General features: G+C 53.6%; 1 protein-coding gene across 10 annotated transcripts in view; it reads right to left on the bottom strand.

Moving 5' to 3' along the window:
- EFCAB6 (EF-hand calcium binding domain 6) overlaps positions 1-25,460 on the bottom strand; it is a 241,550-nt gene that overhangs the window by 5,604 nt on the left and 210,486 nt on the right. For all 10 annotated transcript variants that reach the window (XM_019447136.2, XM_053895851.1, XM_053895852.1 and 7 more), the window contains 4 exons: positions 13,775-14,002; positions 5,455-5,688; positions 2,829-2,994; positions 619-803 (listed from right to left, as the gene is read on the bottom strand). In XM_019447136.2, coding sequence (XP_019302681.2) covers positions 619-803; positions 2,829-2,994; positions 5,455-5,688; positions 13,775-14,002 — 813 coding nt within the window. The remainder of the gene's footprint in view (positions 1-618; positions 804-2,828; positions 2,995-5,454; positions 5,689-13,774; positions 14,003-25,460) is intronic.

Below are 25,460 nucleotides of genomic sequence, written 5' to 3' on the forward strand. Positions count from 1 at the left end.
CTCACTGGCCAGCGGCCCCCCGGAGCCTCTGTGTCCACTTCATCCACCTTTTCTTTCTTTCTTCTTCTTCTTTTTTTTTTAGTTTTTAAAAAAGTTTAATAAACATTAAAAAAATTTTTTTAAAAAAGGGGGGGCGCCTGGGTGGCTCAGTCGGTTAAGCATCCAACCTTGGCTCAGGTCGTGCTCTCACAGTTTGTGGGTTCGAGCCCCACATCGGGCTCTGTGCTGACAGCTCGGAGCCCGGAACCTGCTTCGGATTCTGTGTCTCTGTCTGTTTCTGCCCCATCCCCTGCTCATGCTCTGTCTCTCTCTTTCAAAAATAAATAAACATTAAAAAAATTTTTTTTTAATGTTTATTTATCTCGAGGGGGGTGGTGGTGGCAGAGAGAGGGAGCGAGAGAGAGTCGCAAGCAGGCTCCACGCGGTCAGGGCAGAGCCCCACGTGGGGCTCAAGCTCACGAACCGGGAGATCATGGCCTGAGCTGAAATCCAGGGTCGGACCCTTAACCGACTGAGCTGCCCCGGGCGCCCCGCGTCCACCATTTCTATGGACTTACGACAAACTGAGACAGAGGGGCGGCCCACGCCCACACTTTTTCCAAGAGTCAGTCTACGCACCATCTTGTTGGCGTTCTGGATCTTCATTCTCTGCATCAGCGAGGTTTCCTTCGCTTTCAGCAGGAGGACACAGCTCTGAATGAAGTCACAGTAAGCAAATTTCCCGCTGTTCTTTACATCGTACTTCACGGCGAGCCGCTGAGATTCCTCTTTGCTTATGTCCAGACTGAACTTCTCCACGAGAGCTAGAGACAAAAACGTCAATTCAGTTGGTGGCAAACTGTTCACTCACTCGTTTGTTCACGCACGCATTCATGCCGTAGGCCCTGGCTTGGGTCCTTGCTACAAAGGCAGACTTTGCATAAGTGATGCCTTCCAGCCAAGCGCAGCCCGTAAGATGCTGCTGTGTGTGATGGGCAGACGGAGGTCCCTCTGCCTTGGCACCGGGGAAACAGCAGAAGCAGCGTCACCGGCGTTCGCCGGGCAGGGTGACGCTGGGCTGGGGAGCCCACAGGAGTGGCCTGAAAATGCCTTTGATGTTCCAACTTGCAGGGGGTCCACGGCAGGACACGGAAAATACAGAATAACTTCTGAGAATTAATACATACTTTTTTTTTTTTTTTTTTTCAGAATTGAATTTTGGATGTACCACTCAAGTCGGACCAGCTGAGCAGAGTAAGATCTGGTGCCTTCGGTGGGTTCATGGTTAAAAACTAAACACAGCAACCATGCTGCCAGCAGGGCCAGCTAAGGTTCATCAGTCTCAAAACCAAGAGGGTTAACTAAAACACGAGTGGAAATTGAAACATGTGTTAAAACCGACATTGCTGAGGGGCGCCTGGGTGGCTCAGTCGGTTAAGCGGCCGACTTCAGCTCAGGTCACGATCTCGCGGTCTGTGAGTTCGAGCCCCGCGTCAGGCTCTGTGCTGACAGCTCAGAGCCTGGAGCCTGTTTCAGATTCTGTGTCTCCCTCGCTCTCTGCCCCTCCCCCGTTCATGCTCTGTCTCTCTCTGTCTCAAAAATAAATAAACGTTAAAAAAAAATTAAAAAAAAAAACAAAACCGACGTTGCTGATTTGGTGTCGGTGAAACACGTCACATTAACACAGGGGAGCAACGTTGGACTATCAGTGGTTTCACATTGTGTATTTCATTTAGAAGTGGCTACTTTTTGTAGGAGCTGTTCGCTTGAGAGAGTTCACACGTTGTTTCGTTTGCACATTGGTAAGCCATGATTGTCATAAAAGTGATTTATTAATACTGGAGATTCTCAAGAAAAAACTTCCCTTAAAAAGGGATCTAAAGATTAGGCCAGAGGAGGGGGGTCCGACTTCAGGGGGCTACCAAGCAGGGGGGTGACAAGGCCAGATCGATCGTGTAAAATGTCGCACAAACAACACGCGACCATTAGTGCAAGTCCAACTGATGGAATTTGAAGAGCTCATCGAAGTGACACGTGGTGACAGCTGGATCAGTGGGACACAAGCAATGGGGTGGATGGGCCTGCAGGTCCCCGGCCACCGCCCTCCTCCACCTGTCCCACCCTGGAGCTCTCCAAGTCTGTTAACAGAGACCACAACCAAGCCTGTGATTCCTAAGGCGGAGAGTCAGGGCTTGCTGACTTGGTCACCCAGGCATGAACGTGCCCTGCAGTGGGTTGAGAGGCATTAGGAATTCTTTTTCTTTTTTTTAACGTTTATTTTTGAGAGAGCGAGCGAGAGAGACAGAGACAGAACATGAGCGGGGGAGGCGCAGAGAGAGGAGGAGACACAGAATGTGAAGCAGGCTCCAGGCTCCGAGCCGTCAGCACAGAGCCCGACGCGGGGCTCGAACTCACGGACCGCGAGATCATGACCTGAGCCGAAGTCGGCCGCTCAACCGACTGAGCCACCCAGGCGCCCCATTTTTTTTTTAAATGTAATTTCTTGTCAAGTTGGCTAACGTACAGTGTGTGCGGTGTGCTCTTGGTTTTCGGGCTCGATTCTCCTGATTCCTCGCTTATGTACAACACCCAGCGCTCATCCCAACAAGTGCCCTCCTCAATGCCCATCACCCATTTTCCCCTCTCCCCCCCCACCCCATCCACCCTCAGTCTGTTCTCTGTATTTGAGAGTCTCTCATGGTTTGCCTCCCTCCCTCTCTGTTTGTAACTATGTCTTATCCCTCGAGCCTGGCGTTTATGGAGGTGCTTGGTAGCCACCGCGAGGGAGATGCTCCCGCCCGTTCCCTGTGGATTTGTGCCGCCAGGGCGACCCCATTGTGAGAACGTACCTAGGAACTCAGCCGTGGTGATCTCCCCCTGCTTGGTCACGTCCTTCTCTTTGCATTCCTTCAGGAACTCCCGCCAGCAGCCCTGAATTCTCCTCCGGAGCTTGCTCTCTATGGGCTCACAGTTCTGCAGGGGCAGGGTGCCTGCTGTGCTTGCACTGGCCGGGGTCTAGCGAGAGAGAGAGAAAAGGAGGGGGTCTTGCAGCGTGAGGTTCAAAACGAAGAAATAATACAAGCTATCACAGACAGGCCTCGGGTTGAGGTTCACAACTGCGCCGGCAGGATTAGCTCAGAAATAAGGGAAAAGCAAAGCGTAGATGGTAATTCTGCCATTTAACTTCCATTTCCACCAGCGGGCCATATTTGTGCCGAAACACAGTAACCAACGTGGTTTTGGAAATAAACATATAGCCAAGATTCAAGTTTAGGGAGATGTTATTTAACTATATTAATTACGGGTGTGTGTGTGTGTGTGTGTGTGTGTGTGTGTGTGTGTGACAATATTTTTCACCAGAGGAAGAGTCTTATCAAAGACAGGGAGTCACCTGTCATTTTCATGGATGTCCAACCCTGTACTCCCTTCCAGAATGCCCTGTATTGTGAAATCACATGGACCAACTATAAGGCTGTCTATCTTATTGCATTTTCCGTTTAAATATGGGGAATGAATTGAATGCAGCCCAGGCATTGCCCCTGAACACGTCCTGTCGTTATCTAATACAGTAATGAACTTGGGGCGCCTGGGTGGCTCAGTTGGTTACGCGTCCGACTTTGGCTCGGGTCATGAGTTCGAGCCCCACATCGGACCGTCTGCTGTCAGCGCAAAGCCCGCCTCGGGTCCTCTCTCTTTTTCTCTCTCTCTCAAAAATAAAATAAACATTAAAAAAAAAAAGTCCAATACAGGAACAAACTCCATTGAATTCCTGGTCTTTCTCCCAAATTCTGTACCACCCGAGCCTTCCCCCTCTGGGTTGATGTAACGCCCTTCTCCCAGGTGTTCAAGTCAAACCCTTAGAGGCTCTCCTGGACTCTCTCCGTCTCCACCCTACACCGAATCCACTGCGAAATCCTGTTGGCTTTACCTGACTGCCGGCCGCCGGCTCCCCACTGCCCATCTCACTCAGAGCCACCAGGCCTCTCCCCTGGACCACTGGAGCCTCCTCCCCACCTGCTCGCTTCTGCCCACCCCCCTCCAGCACCCACTCCACCCACAGCCTCTATTCAACACACAGAATCCACAGGAGGCTTTTTAAAGACGCTGCAGCCCACATCGCTCCTCTGTTTAAACACCTGCAAGGACTCCAGCCTCTGGAGTGAAAGCCAGAGTCGCCCCACACCGCCCGCCTGTCCCCCCCGCACCGCCTCGGCGTGTTTTCCGCGGCTTCCCTGACATATCTAGACTCGGTGGCTTAAGACAGCACAGTTATTCTCTTACAGTTCTGAAGGCCAGAAGCCTGAGGTGGGTCCTACTGAGCTAAAACCGAGGCGTCAGCAGGACTGTGTTCTTTCTGAGGTTCTAAGAGAGAATCTGTTTCTTACCTTTTCTGGCATCGAGAGGCGCCCACACGTCTTAGCCTGTGGCCCCTTCCCGCACCTTCCAAGTCAGGAGCAACCGTGGAGACTTTCTCAAATGGCGTCTCTCCAACACGGACCTTTCTGCCTCTGCGTCCCCCGTTTACAGGCCCTTGTGATTGCCTCCGGCCCACCCGGACACTTAGGGATCTTCCCTTGTTAAGTCGGCTGATTACTGCAACCTTGATCCCCCCGTGCCATGTGAGGTGACATATTACAGGTCCTAGAGATTAGGACGCCGACATCTTTGGGGTGCTCCTGACCCCACCCCTTCATTCTGCTCTACTCAGTGTCTCCAACTCGCTAAATACGTGACGTGCCCATCATCCCCGACGAGAACGTAAACTCCGCCAGGGCAGGGACGCTTGTTCACTCTCAGCTCTCGAAAAGACCCAGCACAGAGTAGATGCGCAATAAATTCTGCACACGGTTGGGATCCTCTCAACCACCCTTTCTCGGGGCTGCTGCCCTCCGGCTTGCAGACGAGGTGAGCGCCTCAGTGAGGCCGGCCCCCTTCCCGCACCCCAGACCGGGCGGCTCAGCCCGGGGCCAGAGCCGCAGAGTTAGACAGGCCTGGGTTGGAAACTGGATCTCCCCGGGTCTAACTGAGGGACCCTGAGCACACGAGGACACCTCTTAGAGCCTCGTATCTTCAACCGTAAAATGGGGGTGACGACACGTTGCGGTTGGGCGTGTGTAGGGCCCTTGCACAAAGCGGACGCCTACCATGGGGTGTCCGCCTTCCTGCCCGATGAATGCCCAGCTCGCTGATCGAGAGTCTTCTGTCCCTGCTCCCGTACCCATTTCCTACCCTGAATCCTTATTCCTCCTTCCAGCCCTGACGCCTTCCTTCCACCCAAGCCTCCCCCAGCCCCTCCCCACACCTCCCTCCCCCCTCCAGGCAGGTGAATGCTAAGGACCCACCTTGGGCTCCTCTCCTGTGCCCCCGCCCCAGGCTCACCCTATGGCACCCTGTCGGTCACCTGCCACTCAGGACCACTGGGGTTTGGGGATCTGGGGACCCGGGGCGCAGTGGCGCCGCGAGACGAGGACTCACACAGGGGTGGCTCTGCGTTTTCAACCCTGCTTTGAGGTCGGGAGCAGGCGTTGATGAAGCTGCGGATGTGCTTCTCTCCGAGACTTCGGGAACACTGCTGCCTTTCTGGGCCTTGGTGGAACTGCCAGTGGCTGGCGGTGTGGCCCCTCTCTCGGAGCTGAACATGCTCAGGAAGTCCAGATACTTGAGCCTCCCCTTGGCGTTGACCGGCATCTCGCTCCACAGTCTGTCAAACTGGCAAAGAAGCAGAAGTCGTTCCCAGGGGTTAGTGTAAAAGCCCAGCAGGGTCCCCGCAGCGCCCACGAGAGTGGACAGAAGCCAGTGGAGGCCAGCGCTCACGTCGGCAGGGGGGGCCGAGGCCCGCGGCAATGAAAACAAATTGAAAAAGAAAAAGGAAAAAAATCCGCTCAGCCTCCACTTGATGGAGGCATCCGTAAGACAGGAAAAGCAAAGACAAGAGGATTATTCACGGCTTCCGCAGGACAATTTTTTAATTGAATTGGGCCCTTAGTGAGCAGTTGAATGCCATTAAATGTTGTGATTAGTCACAGAGACTGAGCGGCAGTCTATGAGAACATTTTAGGAGAAAATGCAAATCAAGGCCCTGGCCCACCTTGGTCCTGGGGAAGCCCGGCCGGACTCATTTCTCTTCCTCGTGGGCGCCTGAGTTCTGCCAACAGCTGGCCAGGCACCGCGGCCCTCAGCCGCTGTGTTCACGGCCAGGTGCGTGTCCCCGAAGGGCCAGCCCTGTCCTCTCACAAGGTGGGAAGGGAGGCGTCTGGGAAACCAGAGAGAAGGGTATGGCTTTGGGCTGGTACCGTCTGACGTCACAGGTCATGTCGGAACCACACTGGTAGAGCAAAATGACTCCAGCAATCTAAATGAGCCATTTTGGATGACTGAGGGTTTTCAGGAAGCTGAGAAGAGGGGTAACTTATTCAGAACCAGTGGGGTCCCAGCCTCCTGCGCCCAGCCAGGAGAGCAGCGGCCTCTAGGGGCAAGGGGAATGGTGTTTCCCGTCTGTCCCTCGGGCCTGACCTTGACTGGAGGCCAGCATCGCTTCTGGCCTCCGCTGGGGTTTCCAAAAGGCAAATTATGAGAGACTGTACCGGTTGAGTTTGAAATTCTGGAAATGAAGTACTGGGGGGTGGGGAAGAGAGGAGGAATGTTCTAGGCCCTGAGAGGGGAAGAAGGTTTAGTTTGGGACAATATTCTTTTTTTTTTTTTTTAACATTTATTCATTATTGAAAGATAGAGAGAGACAGAGCATGAGCAGGGCAGGGGCAGAGCGAGGGGGAGACACAGAATCCGCAACAGGCTCCAGGCTCCGAGCTGGCAGCACAGAGCCCGACGTGGGGCTTGAACTCATGAGCCGTGAGATCATGACCTGAGCCCAAGTCGGAGGCCCAACCGACTGAGCCACCCAGCGCCCCATAGTTTGGGACAATATTCTTGATTCGTGTTTTAAACTTTTTATTTCAAAAGAATTGTGGACTTGCAGGAAGTTGCAATGATGACACAGAGAGAACCCTGGTACCGTCCCCTAAAGGTTACGTCTTCGGGAACAACTTCAAAACCAGGTTGTGGATGGTGCCGTGTGCGGACGGGTCACCGTCATTTGTGACGTACGCGGAAGCGTGTTGCTTTAATTTTGATCGGTGAGGTCAAACCAGCTGGTGGAGGGGGAAGTGAGACACCTTGAGAAAGTGACCACGTGTCTGTCTCAGACAGACCTCACCGTCACCAATGGTGGTCATCACCCCCAGTCAGGAGGAGGCTCGCCACCCGTCTCCCTCCAGGAAAGTTCTCCCAACCCCCCGGAGCAGGCGTCCGGCGCTCTTCTCCACCTTCCCGCCTGTGCTGAAGCCACCTCTGCAGGTGACGCCAACCTGCCTGGTCCTGCAGCTCTCTGAAGGTCGTCTGAGATTCACCTTTAAATGTCCTACATCTCCCGAAGGGGCCGGCACATGGCAGGTGCTCTAGAAATGTTTGCTCGGCTGCTGAAAGTCCTGAAAAACTCATTTAAGACCGATCAGACAATGGCAAGACCCTTTAACAATGAAGGGGACAGACGGTGCTAAGCCACATCGTGATCGCATTCATCACGAAAGGCTTTCGGGAAGCAGAGCAGGATGCGGCCTGGAAGAGGAAGTGGGCACCACGGGCTCTCGTGCACTCCTACGTTAGCCACGTTGGGGAGGAAGGAGGAGAAGGTCACGTTATCAAGGGGAGATACAAAGAAGGGTGCCGGTGTTAAGGACCCCGTGGAAACCTGAAGCATGGGAGTGAGGACGTTTCTAAAGCCGCTAAGGACAACAATGGCGTCTCCTGTAATCTTCTGGTGCAAACGAAGTCCAGGAGGGAGCCCAGAAATCCTCTCTTCGCCAAAGGAGCCTCACCATGAAGGCAGAATGAACGTGGCCAGGAGGACACCGAAGCGGGTGGGTGGGAAAGGGAAACCCACACGTGGCTCCTCACTCCTGACAGATCGCGCCCCAGAATGCTGATGGAGCCCCACAGATGCTCCAGGGGATGGAGGCAGGTGGGGCTGGGGGGACAGGAGAGGCATCAAAGAAGCCTGCAAACAGGGCACCACACAAGGGGCTTCTGACCCGTGAGCTGGGCGTGAAACCCGGGCAAAATTCTGATGGTTCGTGAGCGAGTTGAGAGTAAGTTTCCGCGTCCTGGTGGCGGAAGGCGTGCTTCCTGAAACGTCCCCCTCAGATGCAGAGAAGCCGTTAACTACCTTCTGAACGCCTAAAGATCTCTGACTTTGGGCCCCACTTCTGCAGGGAGGCAAGCTGCCGGAGATCGCCACTCGCATCTAACAGCAAGAGAAAGCCGAGTATCTACACCGTCAGAAGCGTTCGGGGCGCCCGGGTGGCTCAGTCGGTGAAGCGTCCAACGCTTGGTTTCGGCTCAGGTCACGATCCCACGTTTGTCGGTTCGAGCCCCGTGTCGGGCTCTGCGCTGACAGTGTGGGGCCTGCCTGGGATTCTCTCTCTCCCTCTCTCCGCCCACCTCTCTCTCTCCTTCAAAAAAATAAATACATAAACCTAAAACAAAACAAAATCAGAGCTGTTTTAGAGCCCATCAGAGAGCTGAGGTTCCAGGGAGCCGAGGGGACCGAATGCCACGGAGCCCCAAGTCTCCGAGGAGAGCCAGACACGCCAGCTCTCACGCCTCGCAGCACTCGGGAAGAAGCCAGCCAGCGCGTTCCAGGCCGAGCGTGTGCCGGCACGTGAGGCTGGGATGATGGAGAGGCCCAGAGACAGGGAACGCTCGCGCTCATGAGCTCCCCTCCACCCGCCTCTGCTGCTGCTCCGGAGAGAGAGAGCACGGGAGGGGACAGACACGCTTCTCCAGACCCTCCTCTCACGGGAAGTGAAAGCCTTAAGCCACTGGGGGAGGCGTAGCAAGCCCACTCAAGACCAGGACCCCTGGGGGAGGGAAGGAAGCAAACCCTTGTGTCTCTAGGAAGGGTAGATCCACGGCCCCAGGGGGAAGGGTGCGGGCAAAAGCCCCGTGCTTCTGGAGGAGGGGCAGCGACCCTAGGATCTGTACCTCTACCAAGCAAAGGTCAGAGGTCGGCTACCTCCTCTCCCGCCCAAGACCCACCCACCACGGAGACCGGGCAGAGTCTGACAGCCACAGAAAGGGGTGTGGAGGGACAGGAATGCGGAGAAGGCGCCACCCTGGCCTAAACCAGGCCGGACCAGGAACGCCTAGACAGAGCCACCCTGCGTAAGCCTGGCCCTGAGCACGGGGGACCCTGTCCTGTGGCCCGGACGTGCAGGAGGAATACTCAGCAGCATCCTGGCATCCCTCCCTGCTGGAGGGTCTGACGCCCGTGCACCATGCACCCCTAGGGTGGGGGCAGCAACGGTAACACTCGAACGCAGCTCAACTGCCGACCAGACTGATTCCGGAACGCCCTCCCGTCCGCGGTCAGCCAGAAGAGGTATGTCCACGTTCAGGCATAAATACTATTGATATCTCTGTCTCAGCTCTTCTTTATATGATGTCCCGCTTTCAATAAAAAGAAAGGAAGTCTAGACCTGTCGACAAAAGATGAACTGACCCATCGCCAAGAGATACAGCAATCACCCGACGAGAGTCAGAGGAGGCTCCTTTTGTGGGGTCATCAGACAAGGACTTTCCAACAACTGTGGTTAACACGTCAGCGGACCGAGTAGAAAAGGTATGTAACTTGCACGAACAGAAGGGGCAGAGAGATGGAAGGCAGTTTTTGAAGATGCATGTCCTGGGGCGCCTGGGGGGCTCAGTTGGTTAAGCATCTGACTTCGGCTCAGGTCACGAACCCCTGGTTCGTGGGTTCGAGCTCCGCATCGGGCTCTGCGCTGACAGCTCAGCACCTGCTCGGGAGCCTCTCTCTCTCCCTCCCTCCCCCGCTTCCTCTCTCTCTCTCTCTCTCTCTCTCTCAAGGAACAGGGACAAGATGCCCCGTGTGAGGTGGGCCATTAGAGGCAAGCCACCGACCTGCTACCTGAGGGGGAAACAGAGGCAGCCAGGCAGAGCTGGGACGGGCCTGTGCTGCCAATGGGCAGCCTTTCTAGAGTCACCGAGGACAAGACCCCGAGGCCGAGGTGGGAGGCGTCCAGCCCCCACAACCAGGCCGAGCCACGGCGAACCGCCTGGCCGTGGGGCCGTGTGGAAGGGCCACGCCGGGCAAGCTGCGTGTGGAGGTGTCAGGGACTTCGAACAGCCTCCTGGCTCCGTCCCTCCTCCTCCCGTGTCTCTGACGGGGTGCTTTCTTCCTCTTTGGGGTCGGGCGCCCGGAGAAAGCGTGCACAAACTAGCAGATACCAGCACCGAGAGACGCTGGAAGACTGGTTAGCGCTCTCTTCGCAGTGTCGGGGGGGAAACCTCAGACGTAGAATCCCGTCCCCAGACTATCTCCTAAGGAGAAGGGTGAAGCAAGTGAGCTTCACGGAAGAAGAGTGAGCGGGAAGCAGGAGTGCATGGTGGATGTGGCTGCGGGCAGAGACCCAGGAGACCCCAACATCGCCCCCGCCCAGCCCCTCCACCCGCAGCACCCCACCCCTGTCCACGGCTCCCCTGCCCTTCGGGCTCCTGTGGTCCACTCACCCTTCTCCCGCACACCCGACCTCCTCTGCTCCCAGGCCCCGAGCCGCCTCCTCAGGGAGCCTTCCCTGACTGCCCTACGCAAAGGCTCCCTCCGCACCACCCTGGTTCCCACTCCCGGGGCCTCTGCGGCATTTATCACCAGCCAACACGCACGTCTCACTCACTCCCCCGCCCCTGAAAAAGCGCAGACCACGAGGGCAGATCTGCGGTGCCCACAGCAGCTCATCTAATGCAACATGCTCGCCGCTCCTGCTTCCGGAATGTTCCCTCCACCTGCATTGCTCTCTCCTGTCTCCTCTCAGTGGCAACTCCCACGACGCCAACGTCACGCCCTTAGGGAAACTGCCTTGACCCCTGGGTCCAGGCCCGCACTGCCGGCCCATCCTAGCGGGGAGCGGCTTGTAACGACATAAATAGCGCACAGCTCTCCCCTCCGTGGATCCAAGCTCAAAGGAAGCAGGGAGCAGGCCCCCCTTCGTTGCTCAGGACCTAACATCACCACTGTGCACAGAGGGCCCCAGTAAGTGAACGAGCAGATGCGTGCCGCCTTCAGCCACTCAGTGCATCGTCAGGACAGACAGCTTTGTGCCGAACAACAGGCAGACGTGTCCTGTGAGCCAGGCCAGGGGATCGGGAGCTCAGGGTAGAGGCGGGGAGGCCAAAGTGGGGCATGGCCAGTTCCTCCAGCTACAGGTACGGTCAGGAAAGGCTTCGCTCGGCTTGGAGCCAGTCCTGAAGGAGGAGTTGGCATGGCTAGATGTGAGGGGGCAGTTGCTCTCCTTTTCTGAAAGGTTAATTACACCGGAAGTTTTCAAAGGAGCTGGTACTTCCCTGATTACGGAGCTCCGTCATCCAAGAAAGCTGACCTCTCGGATTCACAATAGTTGGATATTTTTCTTAGGATGAGATCGTTTTTAGAAGACATGAGATCTGTACTCAGATGCTGGTTAACACGGCTGGAACTGTCCCAGAATCTTCGGGGAACCCTTCTGAGTAGTGGCAGTTGGGGTCTAGACATGTTAAGGAGCCAAACTACTTCTGTGTCTCCCTGTACCACACCTTGTCCCACTGAACCAAGAAGGTCATGGCCCACGGGTCACACAAGGATCTTTGCTTCCTGTTTGCCAGCCTGTGTCCAGAAGCTCCCTTCTCAAACAGTACACAAGTTTTGCTAATCATCACCCAACTTAAACCATGGTTCTTATGCCAGATTTTGATGTCCTCGGTGATGCAGACTGTATTTGCGATGTCTCTGCATATTTTTAGAAGGCAGAATAAAAAAAAAAGTATTTGATTTTGTTGCAGAGGCGGGGGGCTGGGTGTGCCGGGGATGGTGAAGCTTTCTTGGTGGACGATTAAAATCAGATTCTCTGGTACAGGTGTTAGATATGCTAGCACATTACTAATTTATATCTATAATGAGAGTAACAGTTTACTCATTTAGATGAAATGAAAAATCTTCATTAGTAAAACCTTAGTTAGTTCGCCCCATAGAACCATAAACACAACTGGGTGAATCGTAAAGGTTCCCATCCATGTATAGTAATGGGGACGAGCGTTTGCAAACAGCGATCTCGCTCAGCTCTGACGATCTACGAGACCGAACTGGGGAAAAGCACTTTGATTCGGCTTAGCAAAAATGATCATGATGCTTTAAAAAGGTGCTATTTTAGGAAAGTGAAATCTGATGCTCGAATTCTTCATGTTAGTGAATTCGTTCTTTAGGGTGGGGAGTCCTGAGGCCTGGGTGGCGAGGGGCATCGAATGTGACCGTCTCCCTTCCATGTGAATACTCTCAGTTCTCATCCGGGAGCCCCTGAGAAAATGAGGCCTGAGGGTAGAGCGCCCCATCTTGCGGGGGGAGGGTGGCCTCTCCACCGGGAGCTGCAGGAAGCTACTCGGGCTGAGCCGGGGAAGGAGGGCGGTGGAGTACTTTCCGAAGTAGTTTGGATCTTGGTTTCCTCCTGAGTGACTCTGTGGCGCTAGGGCACCGGCTTGTTTGACAAGTGGGGAGGGCTTGCAGCAGTGTGTCTGCTGTCGGGGGCGGGGGGAGCTCTGCTTCCGTGCTCTGTGTCGCCCCAGCTGTTCGGCCACTGGACGGTGGGGGTGGGGAACGTGCACGCTAAACCCGCCACGCTATCTGTTCACCGGGCCTTGCTGAGCACCCGCTCTGTGCCGGGCTCTGTTTTGGCGTTTGGGCCACAGCGAGGAGCAAGCCACCCGGGGAACCGTCCCCCGGCACTAGCATTTAGTGTTACTAAAGTCGGGAAACTGCAAGGCAGGTCCTCCGGATGTCATCCTGCTGGCAGGCCCTGGGAGGCCACAAGGGGCCAAAGAAGCCCAGGGTGGCAGGTTGCCAGAGCTAAAAAGAGCACCACTGGTTTTTGAGGAGGGAGCCGCAGAGAATCCCTTCTGGGGGTTCTGTGTGGGGCAGCAGGGCCTCAGAGAGGGTGGCCTTGTCCAGCCTGTGCGGTGGGCACGTCACCGGCATGCCTGGGGTGGGATCCCCAGAGCATCCGGAAGTGCTAGCAACAGAACCAGGGAGAGGGAAGGGGAGGGGAGGCAGGGTGGCGGGAGGCCCAGAGCAACTCACAGGCTCTGAGCTGCCCCGTTCAGGTGTTGGGGGAAGACCGGCTGCCTCTTGGGGTCACACAAGCTCTGGCATTATCCAGGGAAGGAGAGGGAGAGTGGCCGCTGGAACCGAGTTTAATTTGATTTAAAAAAACAAAAGTGACTGGGGCACTTGGGCAGTTCAGTTGGTTAAGCATCCAAATCTTGATTTCGGCTCAGGTCCCGATCTCATGGTTCATGAGATCAAGCCCCGTGTCAGGCTCTGTGCTGACAGTGCAGAGCCTGCTTGGGATTCTCTCTCTCTCTCTCTCTCTCTCTCTCACTCTCTCTCCCTCCCTCCCTCCCTCCCTCTCTCTCTGCCCCTCCCCTGCTTGCACACACGCTCTCGTGCGCTCGCTCTCTCTCTCAATAAACTTTAAAAAATAAAGAAAAAAAGGGACATAATTTGCACCCCGATCGAAAAGTTGCAAGTCTTACTTGTCAAACAGAAAACTCCTTCAATGAGATTGAAAACAAAACAGTAACGACAACACCCCCTGCTCCGCTCCCAAGCCTTCAAGTATTCTAAACTCTCCATGCCCTGGGGAACGGTTGGCCGGGCACTCATACGTTAGGATGAGGAACCAAATGCATTTCTCACTTGCTCATCGGTCAGAACCTGCACGTGGCGAGCACAAAGAGCCCTGAATTCGTCCCTGGAGGCGGTGTTCGTTTTCATGGTGTCGAAGTTGTCAAACTCCTGAGCAATCGCACAGTAACAGGAGCCCACTGCCTTGTGGATCCGAGCCAGGAGCTCCTGGTGTGCTGTTTCCTTGGGAGTCGTGGGTGGTGGGCCTTGGGGCATTTTCTCGGCCCACTCGGCAGCAGTCTGGGCAAAGCAGAAAGGAAGATTGATTCACTTAATAAATTATAAGTCATCTCGTGGCTCTGGGCCCCGGGGGAGCCCCAACCAGAGGTTCAGACCTGGCTGACGGGGAAGCCTGGGCTCACCGACCATGGAAGAAGGAGCAAAAGTGAGTCAGTGCCACCAGGCAGGCTGCATGCAGAGTCGGCCTGGGGAGGGCGGGACTTTGTCCTCATCCGTTCACTCACTCGGTCTGTCTTTTGGTCCATTTCACAAACACAGCGAGTGTCTGCTCTGAGGTAAGGGGCGGAACAGGGGGTATGTCTCTGGACTGCTTTTATTTCCCAACATTAGTGCAGTGGATTTATACTTACAGTGGTTAGAATCTGAAAGGCAGGTTTCGATGGCCGTTACTACGTGATGCTGCAGCGCCACTGTGGGCTAAGTGTTCCCTTAAGCCCCAGATTTCTCAAGGCTCACAGAGACTGAGTCACGGCGAGGGCAGAATTTGTGGGGTCGGAGGCAGAGGCGGGCAGAGGACCAGACCCCTAGCATTCTACACCTCTCCCTGGGCAGCGCGCCTGCGGGTTGGGGCCTCAGGACGCTGTCCATGGTGCCAGGGAGCCCCGAGGAAGGGCTAGCGGCAACCTGGGCTCGGGGACCCCCTTCTGGAGGGAGGAGGAATGGGCTCTGGGGAAAGAGGGGCAGAGGAGGACCTTCTTAGTGTATGTTTAGGCTTCTGGGCTGGCAAGAGGGCTTGGGCAAGGTGAGCGGGAGGGGTCTGGGGAAGACCACAGCCCACGTTCTGCACATGCTGATGCCCACAATGGCGGACAGGCGGGACAGCAGGTGCGCCAGTCAGGAGCACAGACTGAGCTCACAATGAAGCCAGACTTGGGGGACCGGGGCTCAGAGGGCAGCTGCGTCCCGAGCCTCCTGAGAGGGGACAGCGCTCAGGGATGCAGTCCTCGCATCACCTACTTGCTGCAGTCAGAAAAAAGCCCCCCACAACCAGACCTGTGGCCCCTGCATCAGCAGCTCAGCTCTTCGGGTTTGAGGAAGGGGTGAGGCTGGAGGTGGGAGGGGACACCGGGCTCCGTGAGAACCCACAGGTGACGACGCACAAGAGCTGTCCCCGGAACCAGGGTGGACTCTGAAATACGCTGCACTGCCTCCCTCAAACCCCGCCGTGCCTGTCAGCTGCAGCACCTCTCATGACGCACGGCGCTGTGCTGAGACCTTTACGAGATTTTCACGACTAATCCCCCCCCGAAAACGGTCATGTCTCATTTTCAGCAATGTATGTATCATGCGTTACTATCCTTCAGGACAGATCATAATGTTACTTTATGAAGTCGGGTCAAACACAGAGTGCTGCTGCAAATATCTTCAAAAATGTACCCACACTACACTCGGACCACAGCCTGTCTCATCTTCAACCGCCGAAAGGTTAAAAGGAGCTTTTAAATACGCCCTCTTGGAGACATTCAAGGCAAATGAATGCCTTTCCTTTTTCATTCTAGAAACTAAGAGTGATGTTACTGACGGGGATGATACCTGTTCCAACAGTTAAAGTTCACCTCCCATAGCTAAGCACGTGGCTAGCCCCCCAAACGTCCCAAGGGGTGCTGGTGTTCAGATTGCAAAGGGAGCCCCGCCCCCCCGACGGAGGGTCACGCTCAGACTGCATCCTCACACTTGTCACTCCTTTGTGTCCCGGGAAGGATGGGCCCCAGGTGGACGTAACTGGAAAGAACACGGGTGGACAATCTACAATCTAGCACCAGAAGGTGGGAGCCCTGAGCCCTGAGTCTGACGCTAGACTCTCCCTCTAACACACTGTGTGGCCCCATGCAAGCCACTAGCCCCTTCTGCCTCGGTCTCCTCATCCATCAGGGCAGAGTAAAGGTGACATGACATGATATATGTCAGTGCTCTCTGAAAGTGTTAAAACGCACAGCAAATGGGAAGTACTACTCTTCTAGCAACAGGTATAGAAGAATTCTCACCAGGCGGATTACGCAACCTTAGGTTAATATGGTTTTAGCTCCAGAGGAAACTGAATCGTTTTTAAGCAAAATATAGATTACTAAATTTAACTTGAGTATTAGAAAGGTCTGAATAGACAGGTAACCATAAAAGAAACTGAAAAGGCTCTTATAAGATCTCCCATCTATTATTAAAAAGGTGCCAAGCCTAGCTGATTTTAAGGGCAAGCTGAATCTCACTTTTATGCAATAGATAATTTTTATGTAAGTCAAATTGTTCCAGCACACGGACAGGAATACATAGTATTCCAGCTCGTTATATATCTCCCTAAATACCTAAATATGGTAAACACTTGAAATAAAAAATGTGAACCAACCTAATTTGTGGACATTAATGTGAAGACATTAAAACATTTTTTAAAAGACCATCAGAGATATTTAGCACCATTGTCCTTTTTTTAAATAAAAAATCAACTAGGATCTATTCCAAGTGTACGAGTCCTCTAAGAATTAGCAAATCTTGCGACACCTGGGTGGCTCAGTCGGTTGAACGTCCGACTTCTGCTGAGGTCATGATCTTGCAGTTTGAGTTCAAGCCCCACGTCGGGCTCTGTGCTGACAGCTCAGAGCCTGGAGCCTGCTTCGGACTCTGTCTCTCTCTCTCTCTCTGCCCCACCCCCACTTGCCTTCTGTCGGTCTGTCTCTCTCTCAAAAATAAACATTAAAAACATTTTAAAGAATTAGCAAATCTTTCAATTCCTTACATTAGGTCACATACTGACAGATGGCAAAAAGGCATTAACAAAATTCAGCAGCTCTTCCTGATAGAAATGGTACAGAATACAATCGATAAACCACATAGAAATAAAACGAAGACTTTATGTGTAATACTCCCTCCCTATAAGAGAATATTAGCCAGATGCCATCTGCAAACATATTAAATGGGTGACAAAGCGTTAAAGTCAGAAACATGATAGGCATGCTCACTGTCAGTTCTAGGATTCACATTTTTAGAGACTCCAGCTTTTGAAATAAGACAAGAAGATGAAATAAATGGCATAAATGTTGAAAGACAAGATTCATCCTTATTTGTGGATGTGACTGCACAAGTAGGAAGTTCAAGACAACGAGGAAAGTGCCTGCAATGAAGCCAAAAATGCAAAAAAGCAAGACCATTTTGGGGGCAGTAATTATAACTCATTAGAAATTGTGTTGTGAAAACAACACACGTTTACATTAGTGACAAGCTCTTGAGTATCTTGGGAGAAATTTCATATGCAAGAGTAAGGTATACAGAGACAGCTGTGCACGTTCTGGGGGGGAGGGGTAGAAAGCAAGGATGGAATGGCAAAGGGACGTGCACTGTGATCCCAGATGTGAAGACTGCATTTCAAAAGGTCTTCTCAAATTATAAATACAAGTTAATAAAATCCTAAGAAACATCTCGATGGATGGGGCGCCTGGGTGGCTCGGTGGGTTGAGCGTCCGACTTCGGCTCAGGTCATGATCTCACGGTTTGTGAGTTCGAGCCCTGTGTCGGGCTCTGTGCTGACAGCTCGGAGCCTGGAGCCTGCTTCCGATTCTGTCTCTCTCTCTCTCTCTCTGCCCCTCCCCTGCTCATGCTCTGTCTCTCTCTCTCTCTCTCTCTGTCAAAAATGAATAAACATAAAAAAATGTTTAAACCATTAGACACGGGGTGCCTGGGTGGCTCAGTCGGTTAAGCCTCCGACTTCAGCTCAGGTCACGATCTCACGGTCCGTGAGTTCGAGCCCCGCATCGGGCTCTGGGCTGATGGCTCAGAGCCTGGAGCCTGCTTCCGATTCTGTGTCTCCCTCTCTCTCTGCCCCTCCCCCGTTCATGCTCTGTCTCTCCTTGTCTCAAAAATAAATAAACGTTAAAAAAAAAATTAAAAAAAAAATAAACCATTAGACACATGGACATTAAAGCTGATACGGAAAAATAAATATAGAGAATAGTCACGACATTTTTGGGAAAGGCAAGTAATCAAGCCTTTGACCTGCTGGATATTAAAATGTCATAAACGTGCTACGATCAGAGTAGCGTAGCTGGTCTCGGACCATGCCAGTAAATCCGTGGCCACCTGCTCGGGCCGTTGATGGGTGGGAAACAGGCCTCTGCTGTGGCTGGGCCATGACGTCAAGGCTACTGAAGGAGCGGGGAACGGCGTGGCTGACCCCAAGTCAGCTCTGGGTTAAGAGCGGTCCTCGCAAGCAAGAAAGAACATCCGAGCTTCGCCAAGCAAAGTTCCTTCTTCTCTCCTGACTCGTCAACTTCAAACCATCGGCCTCCCGAGGTCTCCACCTCCGCAAATGGAGCACGTGCTCCGAGGAGCTCGGGCCCGGAGTCACCTGCGAAAGACCTACCCCCACTCCCTAACTGCCCACGATCCCAACGGAAGTTGACTCTCCATTCTCACCTCCTGGTCCAAGCCACCATCATCTCTTGCACAGATTACTGCGACTGTCTCCCTCTTTCCACGCGCAGCCATCGCCCTCTGTGGATGACCTTTTTAAAGTGCACACACACCTGTACACACACCCCCCCCCCCCAAGTATTAACACTCGTTCCCTCGACGGAGTGGTAGGCGAGGGCAGAGCCATCATTAAAAAGCCATCGTCCCTCTCTTCTGAGAATGATCTTTTTAAGGTGTACATCAGGTCAAGCAAAACTCTCAAAAGGCTTCCCCTGTTGCCCAGAGTAACAGGCAGAGCTTCACAATGGCCCTCCCTGACTTGCCCTCATTACCCTCTGACCTCGCCTCTGTGACTGTCTTCCTTGCTCACTCTGCTCAGAGCCACCAGGCCTCTTGCTTTGCTTCAAACACAGCCAGCGCCTTTCTGCCTCAGGGCCTTTGCACTTGCCGTTTGCAGACTTCCCTCAAGGTCTTTAGAACATGTTTAGAACCACCCTCCACACTCCCTCTCCCCTGTCCTCGCTGGTGTTCTGTGGTGCTTTTTGTTCTCCGATCCCCTGTGTGTTTATTCCCTAATTGTCTTCTTCACCCTAACAGAAGATAAACCTCATGAAGGCAAGGGCCCTAGTCTTTTGTTCACTGCTGAATCCCCCACTGACTCGGCACACAGCAGGGTCTTATGCTTGTTCAAAGAAAGAACGGATAAGCAATGCACCCACGGAACGGAAAATGTCACGACCGATGCAACGAACGAACTGGTGGGATCCTTGTGGGCCACTCGGGGCAGTGGCCCTGAACCTACGGTTAAAAGTCTCTGACCTTGTCACGATGCAAAGCAGAGGAAATGAAAATGAGACCCGACTGTTTTCTTTTAACAGACTGGCACATTTTTTGACTGATGAGCTCCATGCTGGAACAGGCGGAATAAGGGATCTAAAGCCATAACGAGTTCCTGTGACCCAGCACCTCTCCTTTCAGGACTCTCCTTAAGGAAAGAAACACAGTGAGCTCGTGGAATTATGATCATTACAGGATTATTTACAAAATTTACGAGACGGAGAAAAAAACTGGCGACAATTTGGATGTCTGACATCGGGGCAACGGTTAAATAAGATATGATATTTCTATAGGATGGATAGCAATGCAGCTGTTTACAGGCTTTTAAGGAATTATTTAACGATATGGTAAAAACGTCTGTGACGTACTAAGTGGAAAAGAACCATAAAATGGTCCAAGTGACCACATAAACACAGACACAAGAACAACAGCCCTGGATGTGAATGCGACCCCTGCTCTCCACCTGTGCACGCGTCTGAGTGACGCCTGACTCCCAGAGCCCTGTGCTCACACGGGTGAGCACCTGTGCTGGTGCACTCGCAGAGAGTGAACGCGGAATGCACGCCCTCGAGTACTGTATGGAGTCTCACCGACACCCGTGGGACATCTGCTGTGTGCCAGGCGCTCTTCCGGATACTGGGGAGGCGGAGGTTAAGAAGTAATCCTTTGAAAAAGTCTCTGCCCAGGGGGAGTGTCGAGGGGGGGACAGAGAGAGACTGGGGCGAAGTCTCGGGGGCGAGCGGGGATCCTAAGCGGGTCGTGTGCTCTGAGAAGGGGGCACCCTGCCAGGGACGTAGCTGGGCCTCCCTGAGGAGGAGGGACTGAGCTGGGAGGCAAGGAAAGGCAGGGGCAAGTCAGCCAAAGACCCGGAGCTGGAGGCCACGTCCTCACACGGCAAGGTCGGGAGGCTGGGGAATGCCCGGGGTCGGAAAGAGACAAAGGCGCTGGCCCGCAGATTCCGGGCTCTTTGCACACATGCCCCCCCCCCCCCCCCGCCCCAGCCCTCCCCCGGGCCGGGGACACACGCGGGCACTTCCCAAGGAGAACAGAAGCGGCACAATTTCGTGGCCAACACACAAGAGTGTGGGTGACTGAAACTTCTCACTAAGGTGGATTTGCTGCCCGAGGGAAATACTCTTTTCCTGCCTGCAGCAATAATTACTGCGTGTTCGCTGTCGAAAACTTAGCAACGACAAAAAGGGTACGAAGAACACACGAGGATCACCAATAACGCCACCCCCAGCGGCACCACCGTCATCACCTCGGTGCCCAGGGATGTGCCACGGACCTGGAGGTCCCCGGGCCCGCGGCCGCTCCGCACGCCACGCTGCCCAGGGCACCCACCGGCCTCTGAAGGGCAGAGCCTCCTGGCTCTTCCGTCAGGGCGCTTAGGAGCCGAATCCGTTAGGCACCCGCATTCTGGTTCCCATCCCTGCTTTTTAACAAAGCCGCTCAGCCACCGCCAGCCTCGCTCCGAGGGACTGAAGACGCCAGGGAAGAACAGATGGCTCTTGGTCTGGCGCGTCTGTGTCCTGGCGCTTCTCACGTGATCATTATATCTGAATGGGGGAAAGAAATGGTGCTTTTTCTATAACTAGAAGGAATGTGTCTCCTAATCAGAAAGGACACCGCTATCTTGAGATGCAAATGTCACTTTCCGATACTAGCTACGCTTCCCATAAAAGGCACCCTCACCCGGCACAGCAATCGTAGCCGCAGCACCAAGAGCTACACAGGGAAGGAATCGGGTGCCGGGCGCCCACCTTCGTCCGCACCGTTGTCTGGAACGGGAGCCGCGGGGCCCGCACCTCGGTGCTCCAGCCCTCGACGGCTCATCTGACAACTGTATGCATGCCTGGCTGTGCCGGGTACTGTTTAAATGCAAAGAAGAAAAAGAAAAAAAAAAAAAGTGGAATCCTGTACACCATAGGTCTGACCCTGCTGGAGAATGATTTATATGTTTCGAAGGAATTTTCCCTCATTTACCCAAGGGTACTCATGGAGCCTTGTTTTACCCATTGTCCCTCTTGATGTTGCAGAGAAAAACCGTCCCCCACTGCCACAAAGAAAATTCCTGGTCCCTGTTGGCGAAACATATAAAAGAAATAACGTCCCAATACATGAAGTATACAATCCTCACAGAGCCTGCAAATAACTTGGAGTGCTTCAGTTTCAAACATACCCACGTATCTCACTTAGTAAAAACCAAGTCCCGGCTTTACAACATAAACCTGTGGTTCCAAATCCAGCCATTGCTCAGGATCCCCCAAGAGCTGCCCAGTGGGTGGGAGTCAGAGGGAAGCAGTGTGTGCGGGCAGGTCGGAGGGAGGAAGTCTAGGGGGGTCCGAGGGAGGCAGCCTGGGTGCGGGAGACCAGAGGGAAGAAGTCTAAGTTGAGGGGGTCAAAGAGAAGCGAGCGTGGACCTACGCAGAATTCATTTGGAGCCCATCCCTTTGGCCCAGCTTCAGGGCTCCTCTCCCTCTTCCAGGCTGATGTCTCTGCCACTGTCTTGGGCCCTCACACAGCCATTGGCTGAAGACATGGGGAGAGCCTTGTAGGCACAGCGCTGGGATCCCCAGCCCGTGGCTCATCCTCCCCGCTCAGGCCAGGGCCATCTCTGGGCCCCTGCACGAGCACACTAAGAAGGGGCCCGCCTGGCCGCTGCGGGAGCACAGTAATCCAACAAGTGTGTGCCAACCGGATGGAGTGCACCTGCCGGGGCCAGACCTTCAGGCGGAGGGTGCTGGGCCTGGAGGGCAGGGACATGAACCAATGGCTTTGGGGCTACTGAATGGAGCTGAGCTCTGCCTTTTTCTTATGGCCTTGAGCAAGACATACAGCCCTCTCTGCCTCATTTTCCTCACGGGGATAAAAACAGAACCATCACGAAGGGCGGGCCTGGGATTTCAGCAAAATAAAACCGTGCAGTGTTTGGCTCAGTGCCTGGCAAACGCGGGCTGCCATTCTCGCTGCTGTTGCTGCTGCTGCTGGGGGGTGTTATTACAGATATTTTTGCCTGAGTCTGCCAGACCTGGGTTTGAGTCTCAGCTCCCGGTTAACACCGTTTCTATCCTGAGTAATCGGAGGCATTCTGGTGCATTCTATACCTGTAGGTCAGGCCACCTGCCAGGGAGGTGGAAGCCAGGTCTGAGGTGTGGTCACGCACCCCAGGAGCCGGGGCATGAGCCCAGGTACCCCGTGACTGTTCCACAGGACCCGGGTCTCCTGAGCAGCTGCCCCAGGGCCCTGGGCGGCAGGGGTGCCGGAGGTCAGGTCACGGGCTCAGATTCAGGATGGCTAAGCCAGCGCCTTGGTCGGACATCGTGTGGCTGGCGACTTCACGCGAGTCACTTCACCTCTCTGGGTGTAGGCTCTCCGTCTGTAAAGTAGTGACAGCCACAGCAGTCGAAGAGAACCATCCAGCAGAACGCAGACACAATCAAGGAGCACACCATCCATTTCAGGAAGGCACTGTACCAGCCCGCCTGAGATAAAGATGGATTAGCCTGTCTCTGCTGCGGGAAACTCACATTTGAAGCGGCGGGGGAAGCTCCAGGCGAGGGGCTGGCGGACCTGCCTCTAACCCAGGAGAGGGAGCAGCACTTGAGGAGGGGGTTACGCCGGCGGCAAGAACCAGGGTGTGTGCTCCAGAAGGGTTAACTGAACCCGGAATTTTGTTAGCTCCCACGCAGTCTGTCGTACGCTTCTTGCAACAGCTCGAATAGGGGAATGATTCCCGAAAAGAACCTTCCAGCATCCTGTCACTAAGTTATGTCCAGCCACGGTCTTGGCTGATTTAGGAAATCGATTTTGCACTACATTGTATCCCAAACAACTTCTCTAGATATAACAGGGAAGAGGGAACGTAATAGGGAAGAGGTGGACTGAATTGTCAACTAACCCAATAGAGCTGGAAACGGAGACACACATATATTTGTTCCCTTGTGGGATATTGCATTCAAGGCTCTATTTTTCTCAACTCTCCCTGTATCCACATCCTATGTCTGCCACATGGCTTTGGATTCAGCCATATGACTTGCTTTGGGCAAGGGAATGTTGGCAAGTATAACATGAACAAAGAATATAAAAAGCACTTGTGTGACTGGGCAAATCCTCCTGTGCCAGCGACACTGTCTTGAGAAGAACAGGCCTGGGGCACAGCACTGGTCCGAGGAGGAGGGTGAGAACACGTGGAACAGAGACGACCCAGGCATGCCACCCAGAGCTGAGCCAGCCTAGATCGGTCACAATGCAGATGGAAAAACGAAATAAATGCTGCTGTTGTGGAGATGTCGTGGTTGTTTGTTACTTAGCAGTAGCTGACCAACACAGTTCTGAATGTCTAGTTAGTAAGAAATAGACGAGAGTGGGCGCAGAGTACAAAGAAAAGGAGTTAAGTTGTTTGGTGTGGATGGTTTTTTGCGCTCAGCGTTCCTTGACGATGGGCACGCTGCAAGGGAACTTTGGGACCCTCCTCCTGAGGGTGTCCCAGGTGGCAGTCACCTGGCTGGGAGCAACAGGCTTGACAGTGTGGTGTATCCAGGCGTCACATTAGGAATATGTTGGTGGAGGGGCGTCTGGGTGGCTCAGTCGGTTGAGCGTCCGACTTTGGCTCAGGTCATGATCTCACGGTTCGTGGGTTAGAGCCCCGCCTCGGGCTCTGTGCCGACAGCTCGGAGCCTGGAGCCTGCTTCTGATTCTGCGTCTCCCTCTCTCTCTACCCCTCCCTTGCTCATGCTCTGTCTCTCTCTGTCTCAAAAATAAATATAAACATTAAAAAAATTTTTTTAAAGAAATATGTTGGTATATTAATTTAACTATTACGAAGGTTATAATTAGCTAATCAGATAGCACAATTCTCCTACTAAGTTTTGTTCTAAATACTTAGGGACACAATTGTATAGTTTCTCAAGGATTCCTTACAGGAGGAAAAAAAAAAAAAACACAACCTCGAAACTTCATGCAGAATAAGAACACAGCAGGTAGCAAAACTCCTAATTAGAAATACTCTGTAAAGAATTCCTCCACTTCCTTTTAAAGAACAGTATAATTACTTCTAAGAATCGAAAAACTGCTTCATTTGATCAAATATTTTGATTAGCAAAGAAAATTAATCGTACTGTATCTTCATTTGTATTTACAGTGAATAAATGAATGTTAAAAATAACAACATAAGCGAGACTGCCTGTCAAAAAACAAGAAAAAAAGATAAAACGTTAAAAAATCCAGATGAACATAAAGTGGAAGCTCTGTGCACAAGCGCACTGCTGTAGACCCTTACCACCGTATCGTGACCCAGACTCTTGCCACTCTGAGAGCCCCCCAAGCCCCCCCGAGGGTGGACTCTCGTCCACTAGGAGGTCTCGAGATCTGGGTGACCAGCGAATTGGTGTCCATGACCCAGTGCACTGTTTGCGGAAGTGGGGGAGTGACAGTAGGGTTCCAGGCATAACCCAGGTTTCATGGCGCCATGACCACTGCCTAGACCTGAGATCTCTTTCCATGCAAGAATTCCTTCTGGGCAATGAGTAATGGTCGGTCTAAAGGTTCCCAGAACTTCCTTTGGAAAGGCTGTAACCAAGACATGCGTCCAGTCAACTGAACCAAGGTACTGAGACCCAGTTCCGGAGGCCACCTTTCAATGCGCCTCCATCATGCAGGTGCTGGGCTAGGGTGTTACGGAAGGGCCTCCAATCCTTGAATCGCCCCCTGAGGCAGCCATGGTTCTCCCTGTTGTTTAGACAAAGGGAGAGGGGCTGAGCTTCGAGGGGTGAGGACTCCCCTGCGGTTGGACCCCAGGCTACTCCCCTCAACTGACAATAGAGCTCGAGATGGTCTGATGTCAGGGCTACGCTCCTCCCACGCAGCATGACTACAGCCGCCTACCACACGCATGAGAATATAAGTACCTACCAGTCATAAGGACGTGACAACTCATACATAGGACGAGGACCTACCCACTGTGTATCGCGCGCTGGCCCAGGCACTGGGAACAGAGGCCTGGATGGCAGGCTGACCCCCTGCCCTGGAGGAGCGGAAGCTTTTGCAGATGGCTGGGGGAGCCAGGCGGGGAAGGGAGACCCGCCCTGACAGCCCCGCCCTGGGCCTGCCTCCCTGAGACCTTCCCTCTCTGGCCTCACCCCCACTGCTCTTGCCCTCTCCCCTCACCCCAACCCATGCGAGTCATGCCCACAGTGAGGAGCCGTCCCCACGCGGGTCTCTG

This window comes from Panthera pardus, unplaced genomic scaffold (assembly GCF_024362965.1).
Source record: "Panthera pardus isolate Hobbes unplaced genomic scaffold, ASM2436296v1 HiC_scaffold_6, whole genome shotgun sequence".
NCBI classification, from domain to species: Eukaryota; Metazoa; Chordata; class Mammalia; order Carnivora; family Felidae; genus Panthera; species Panthera pardus.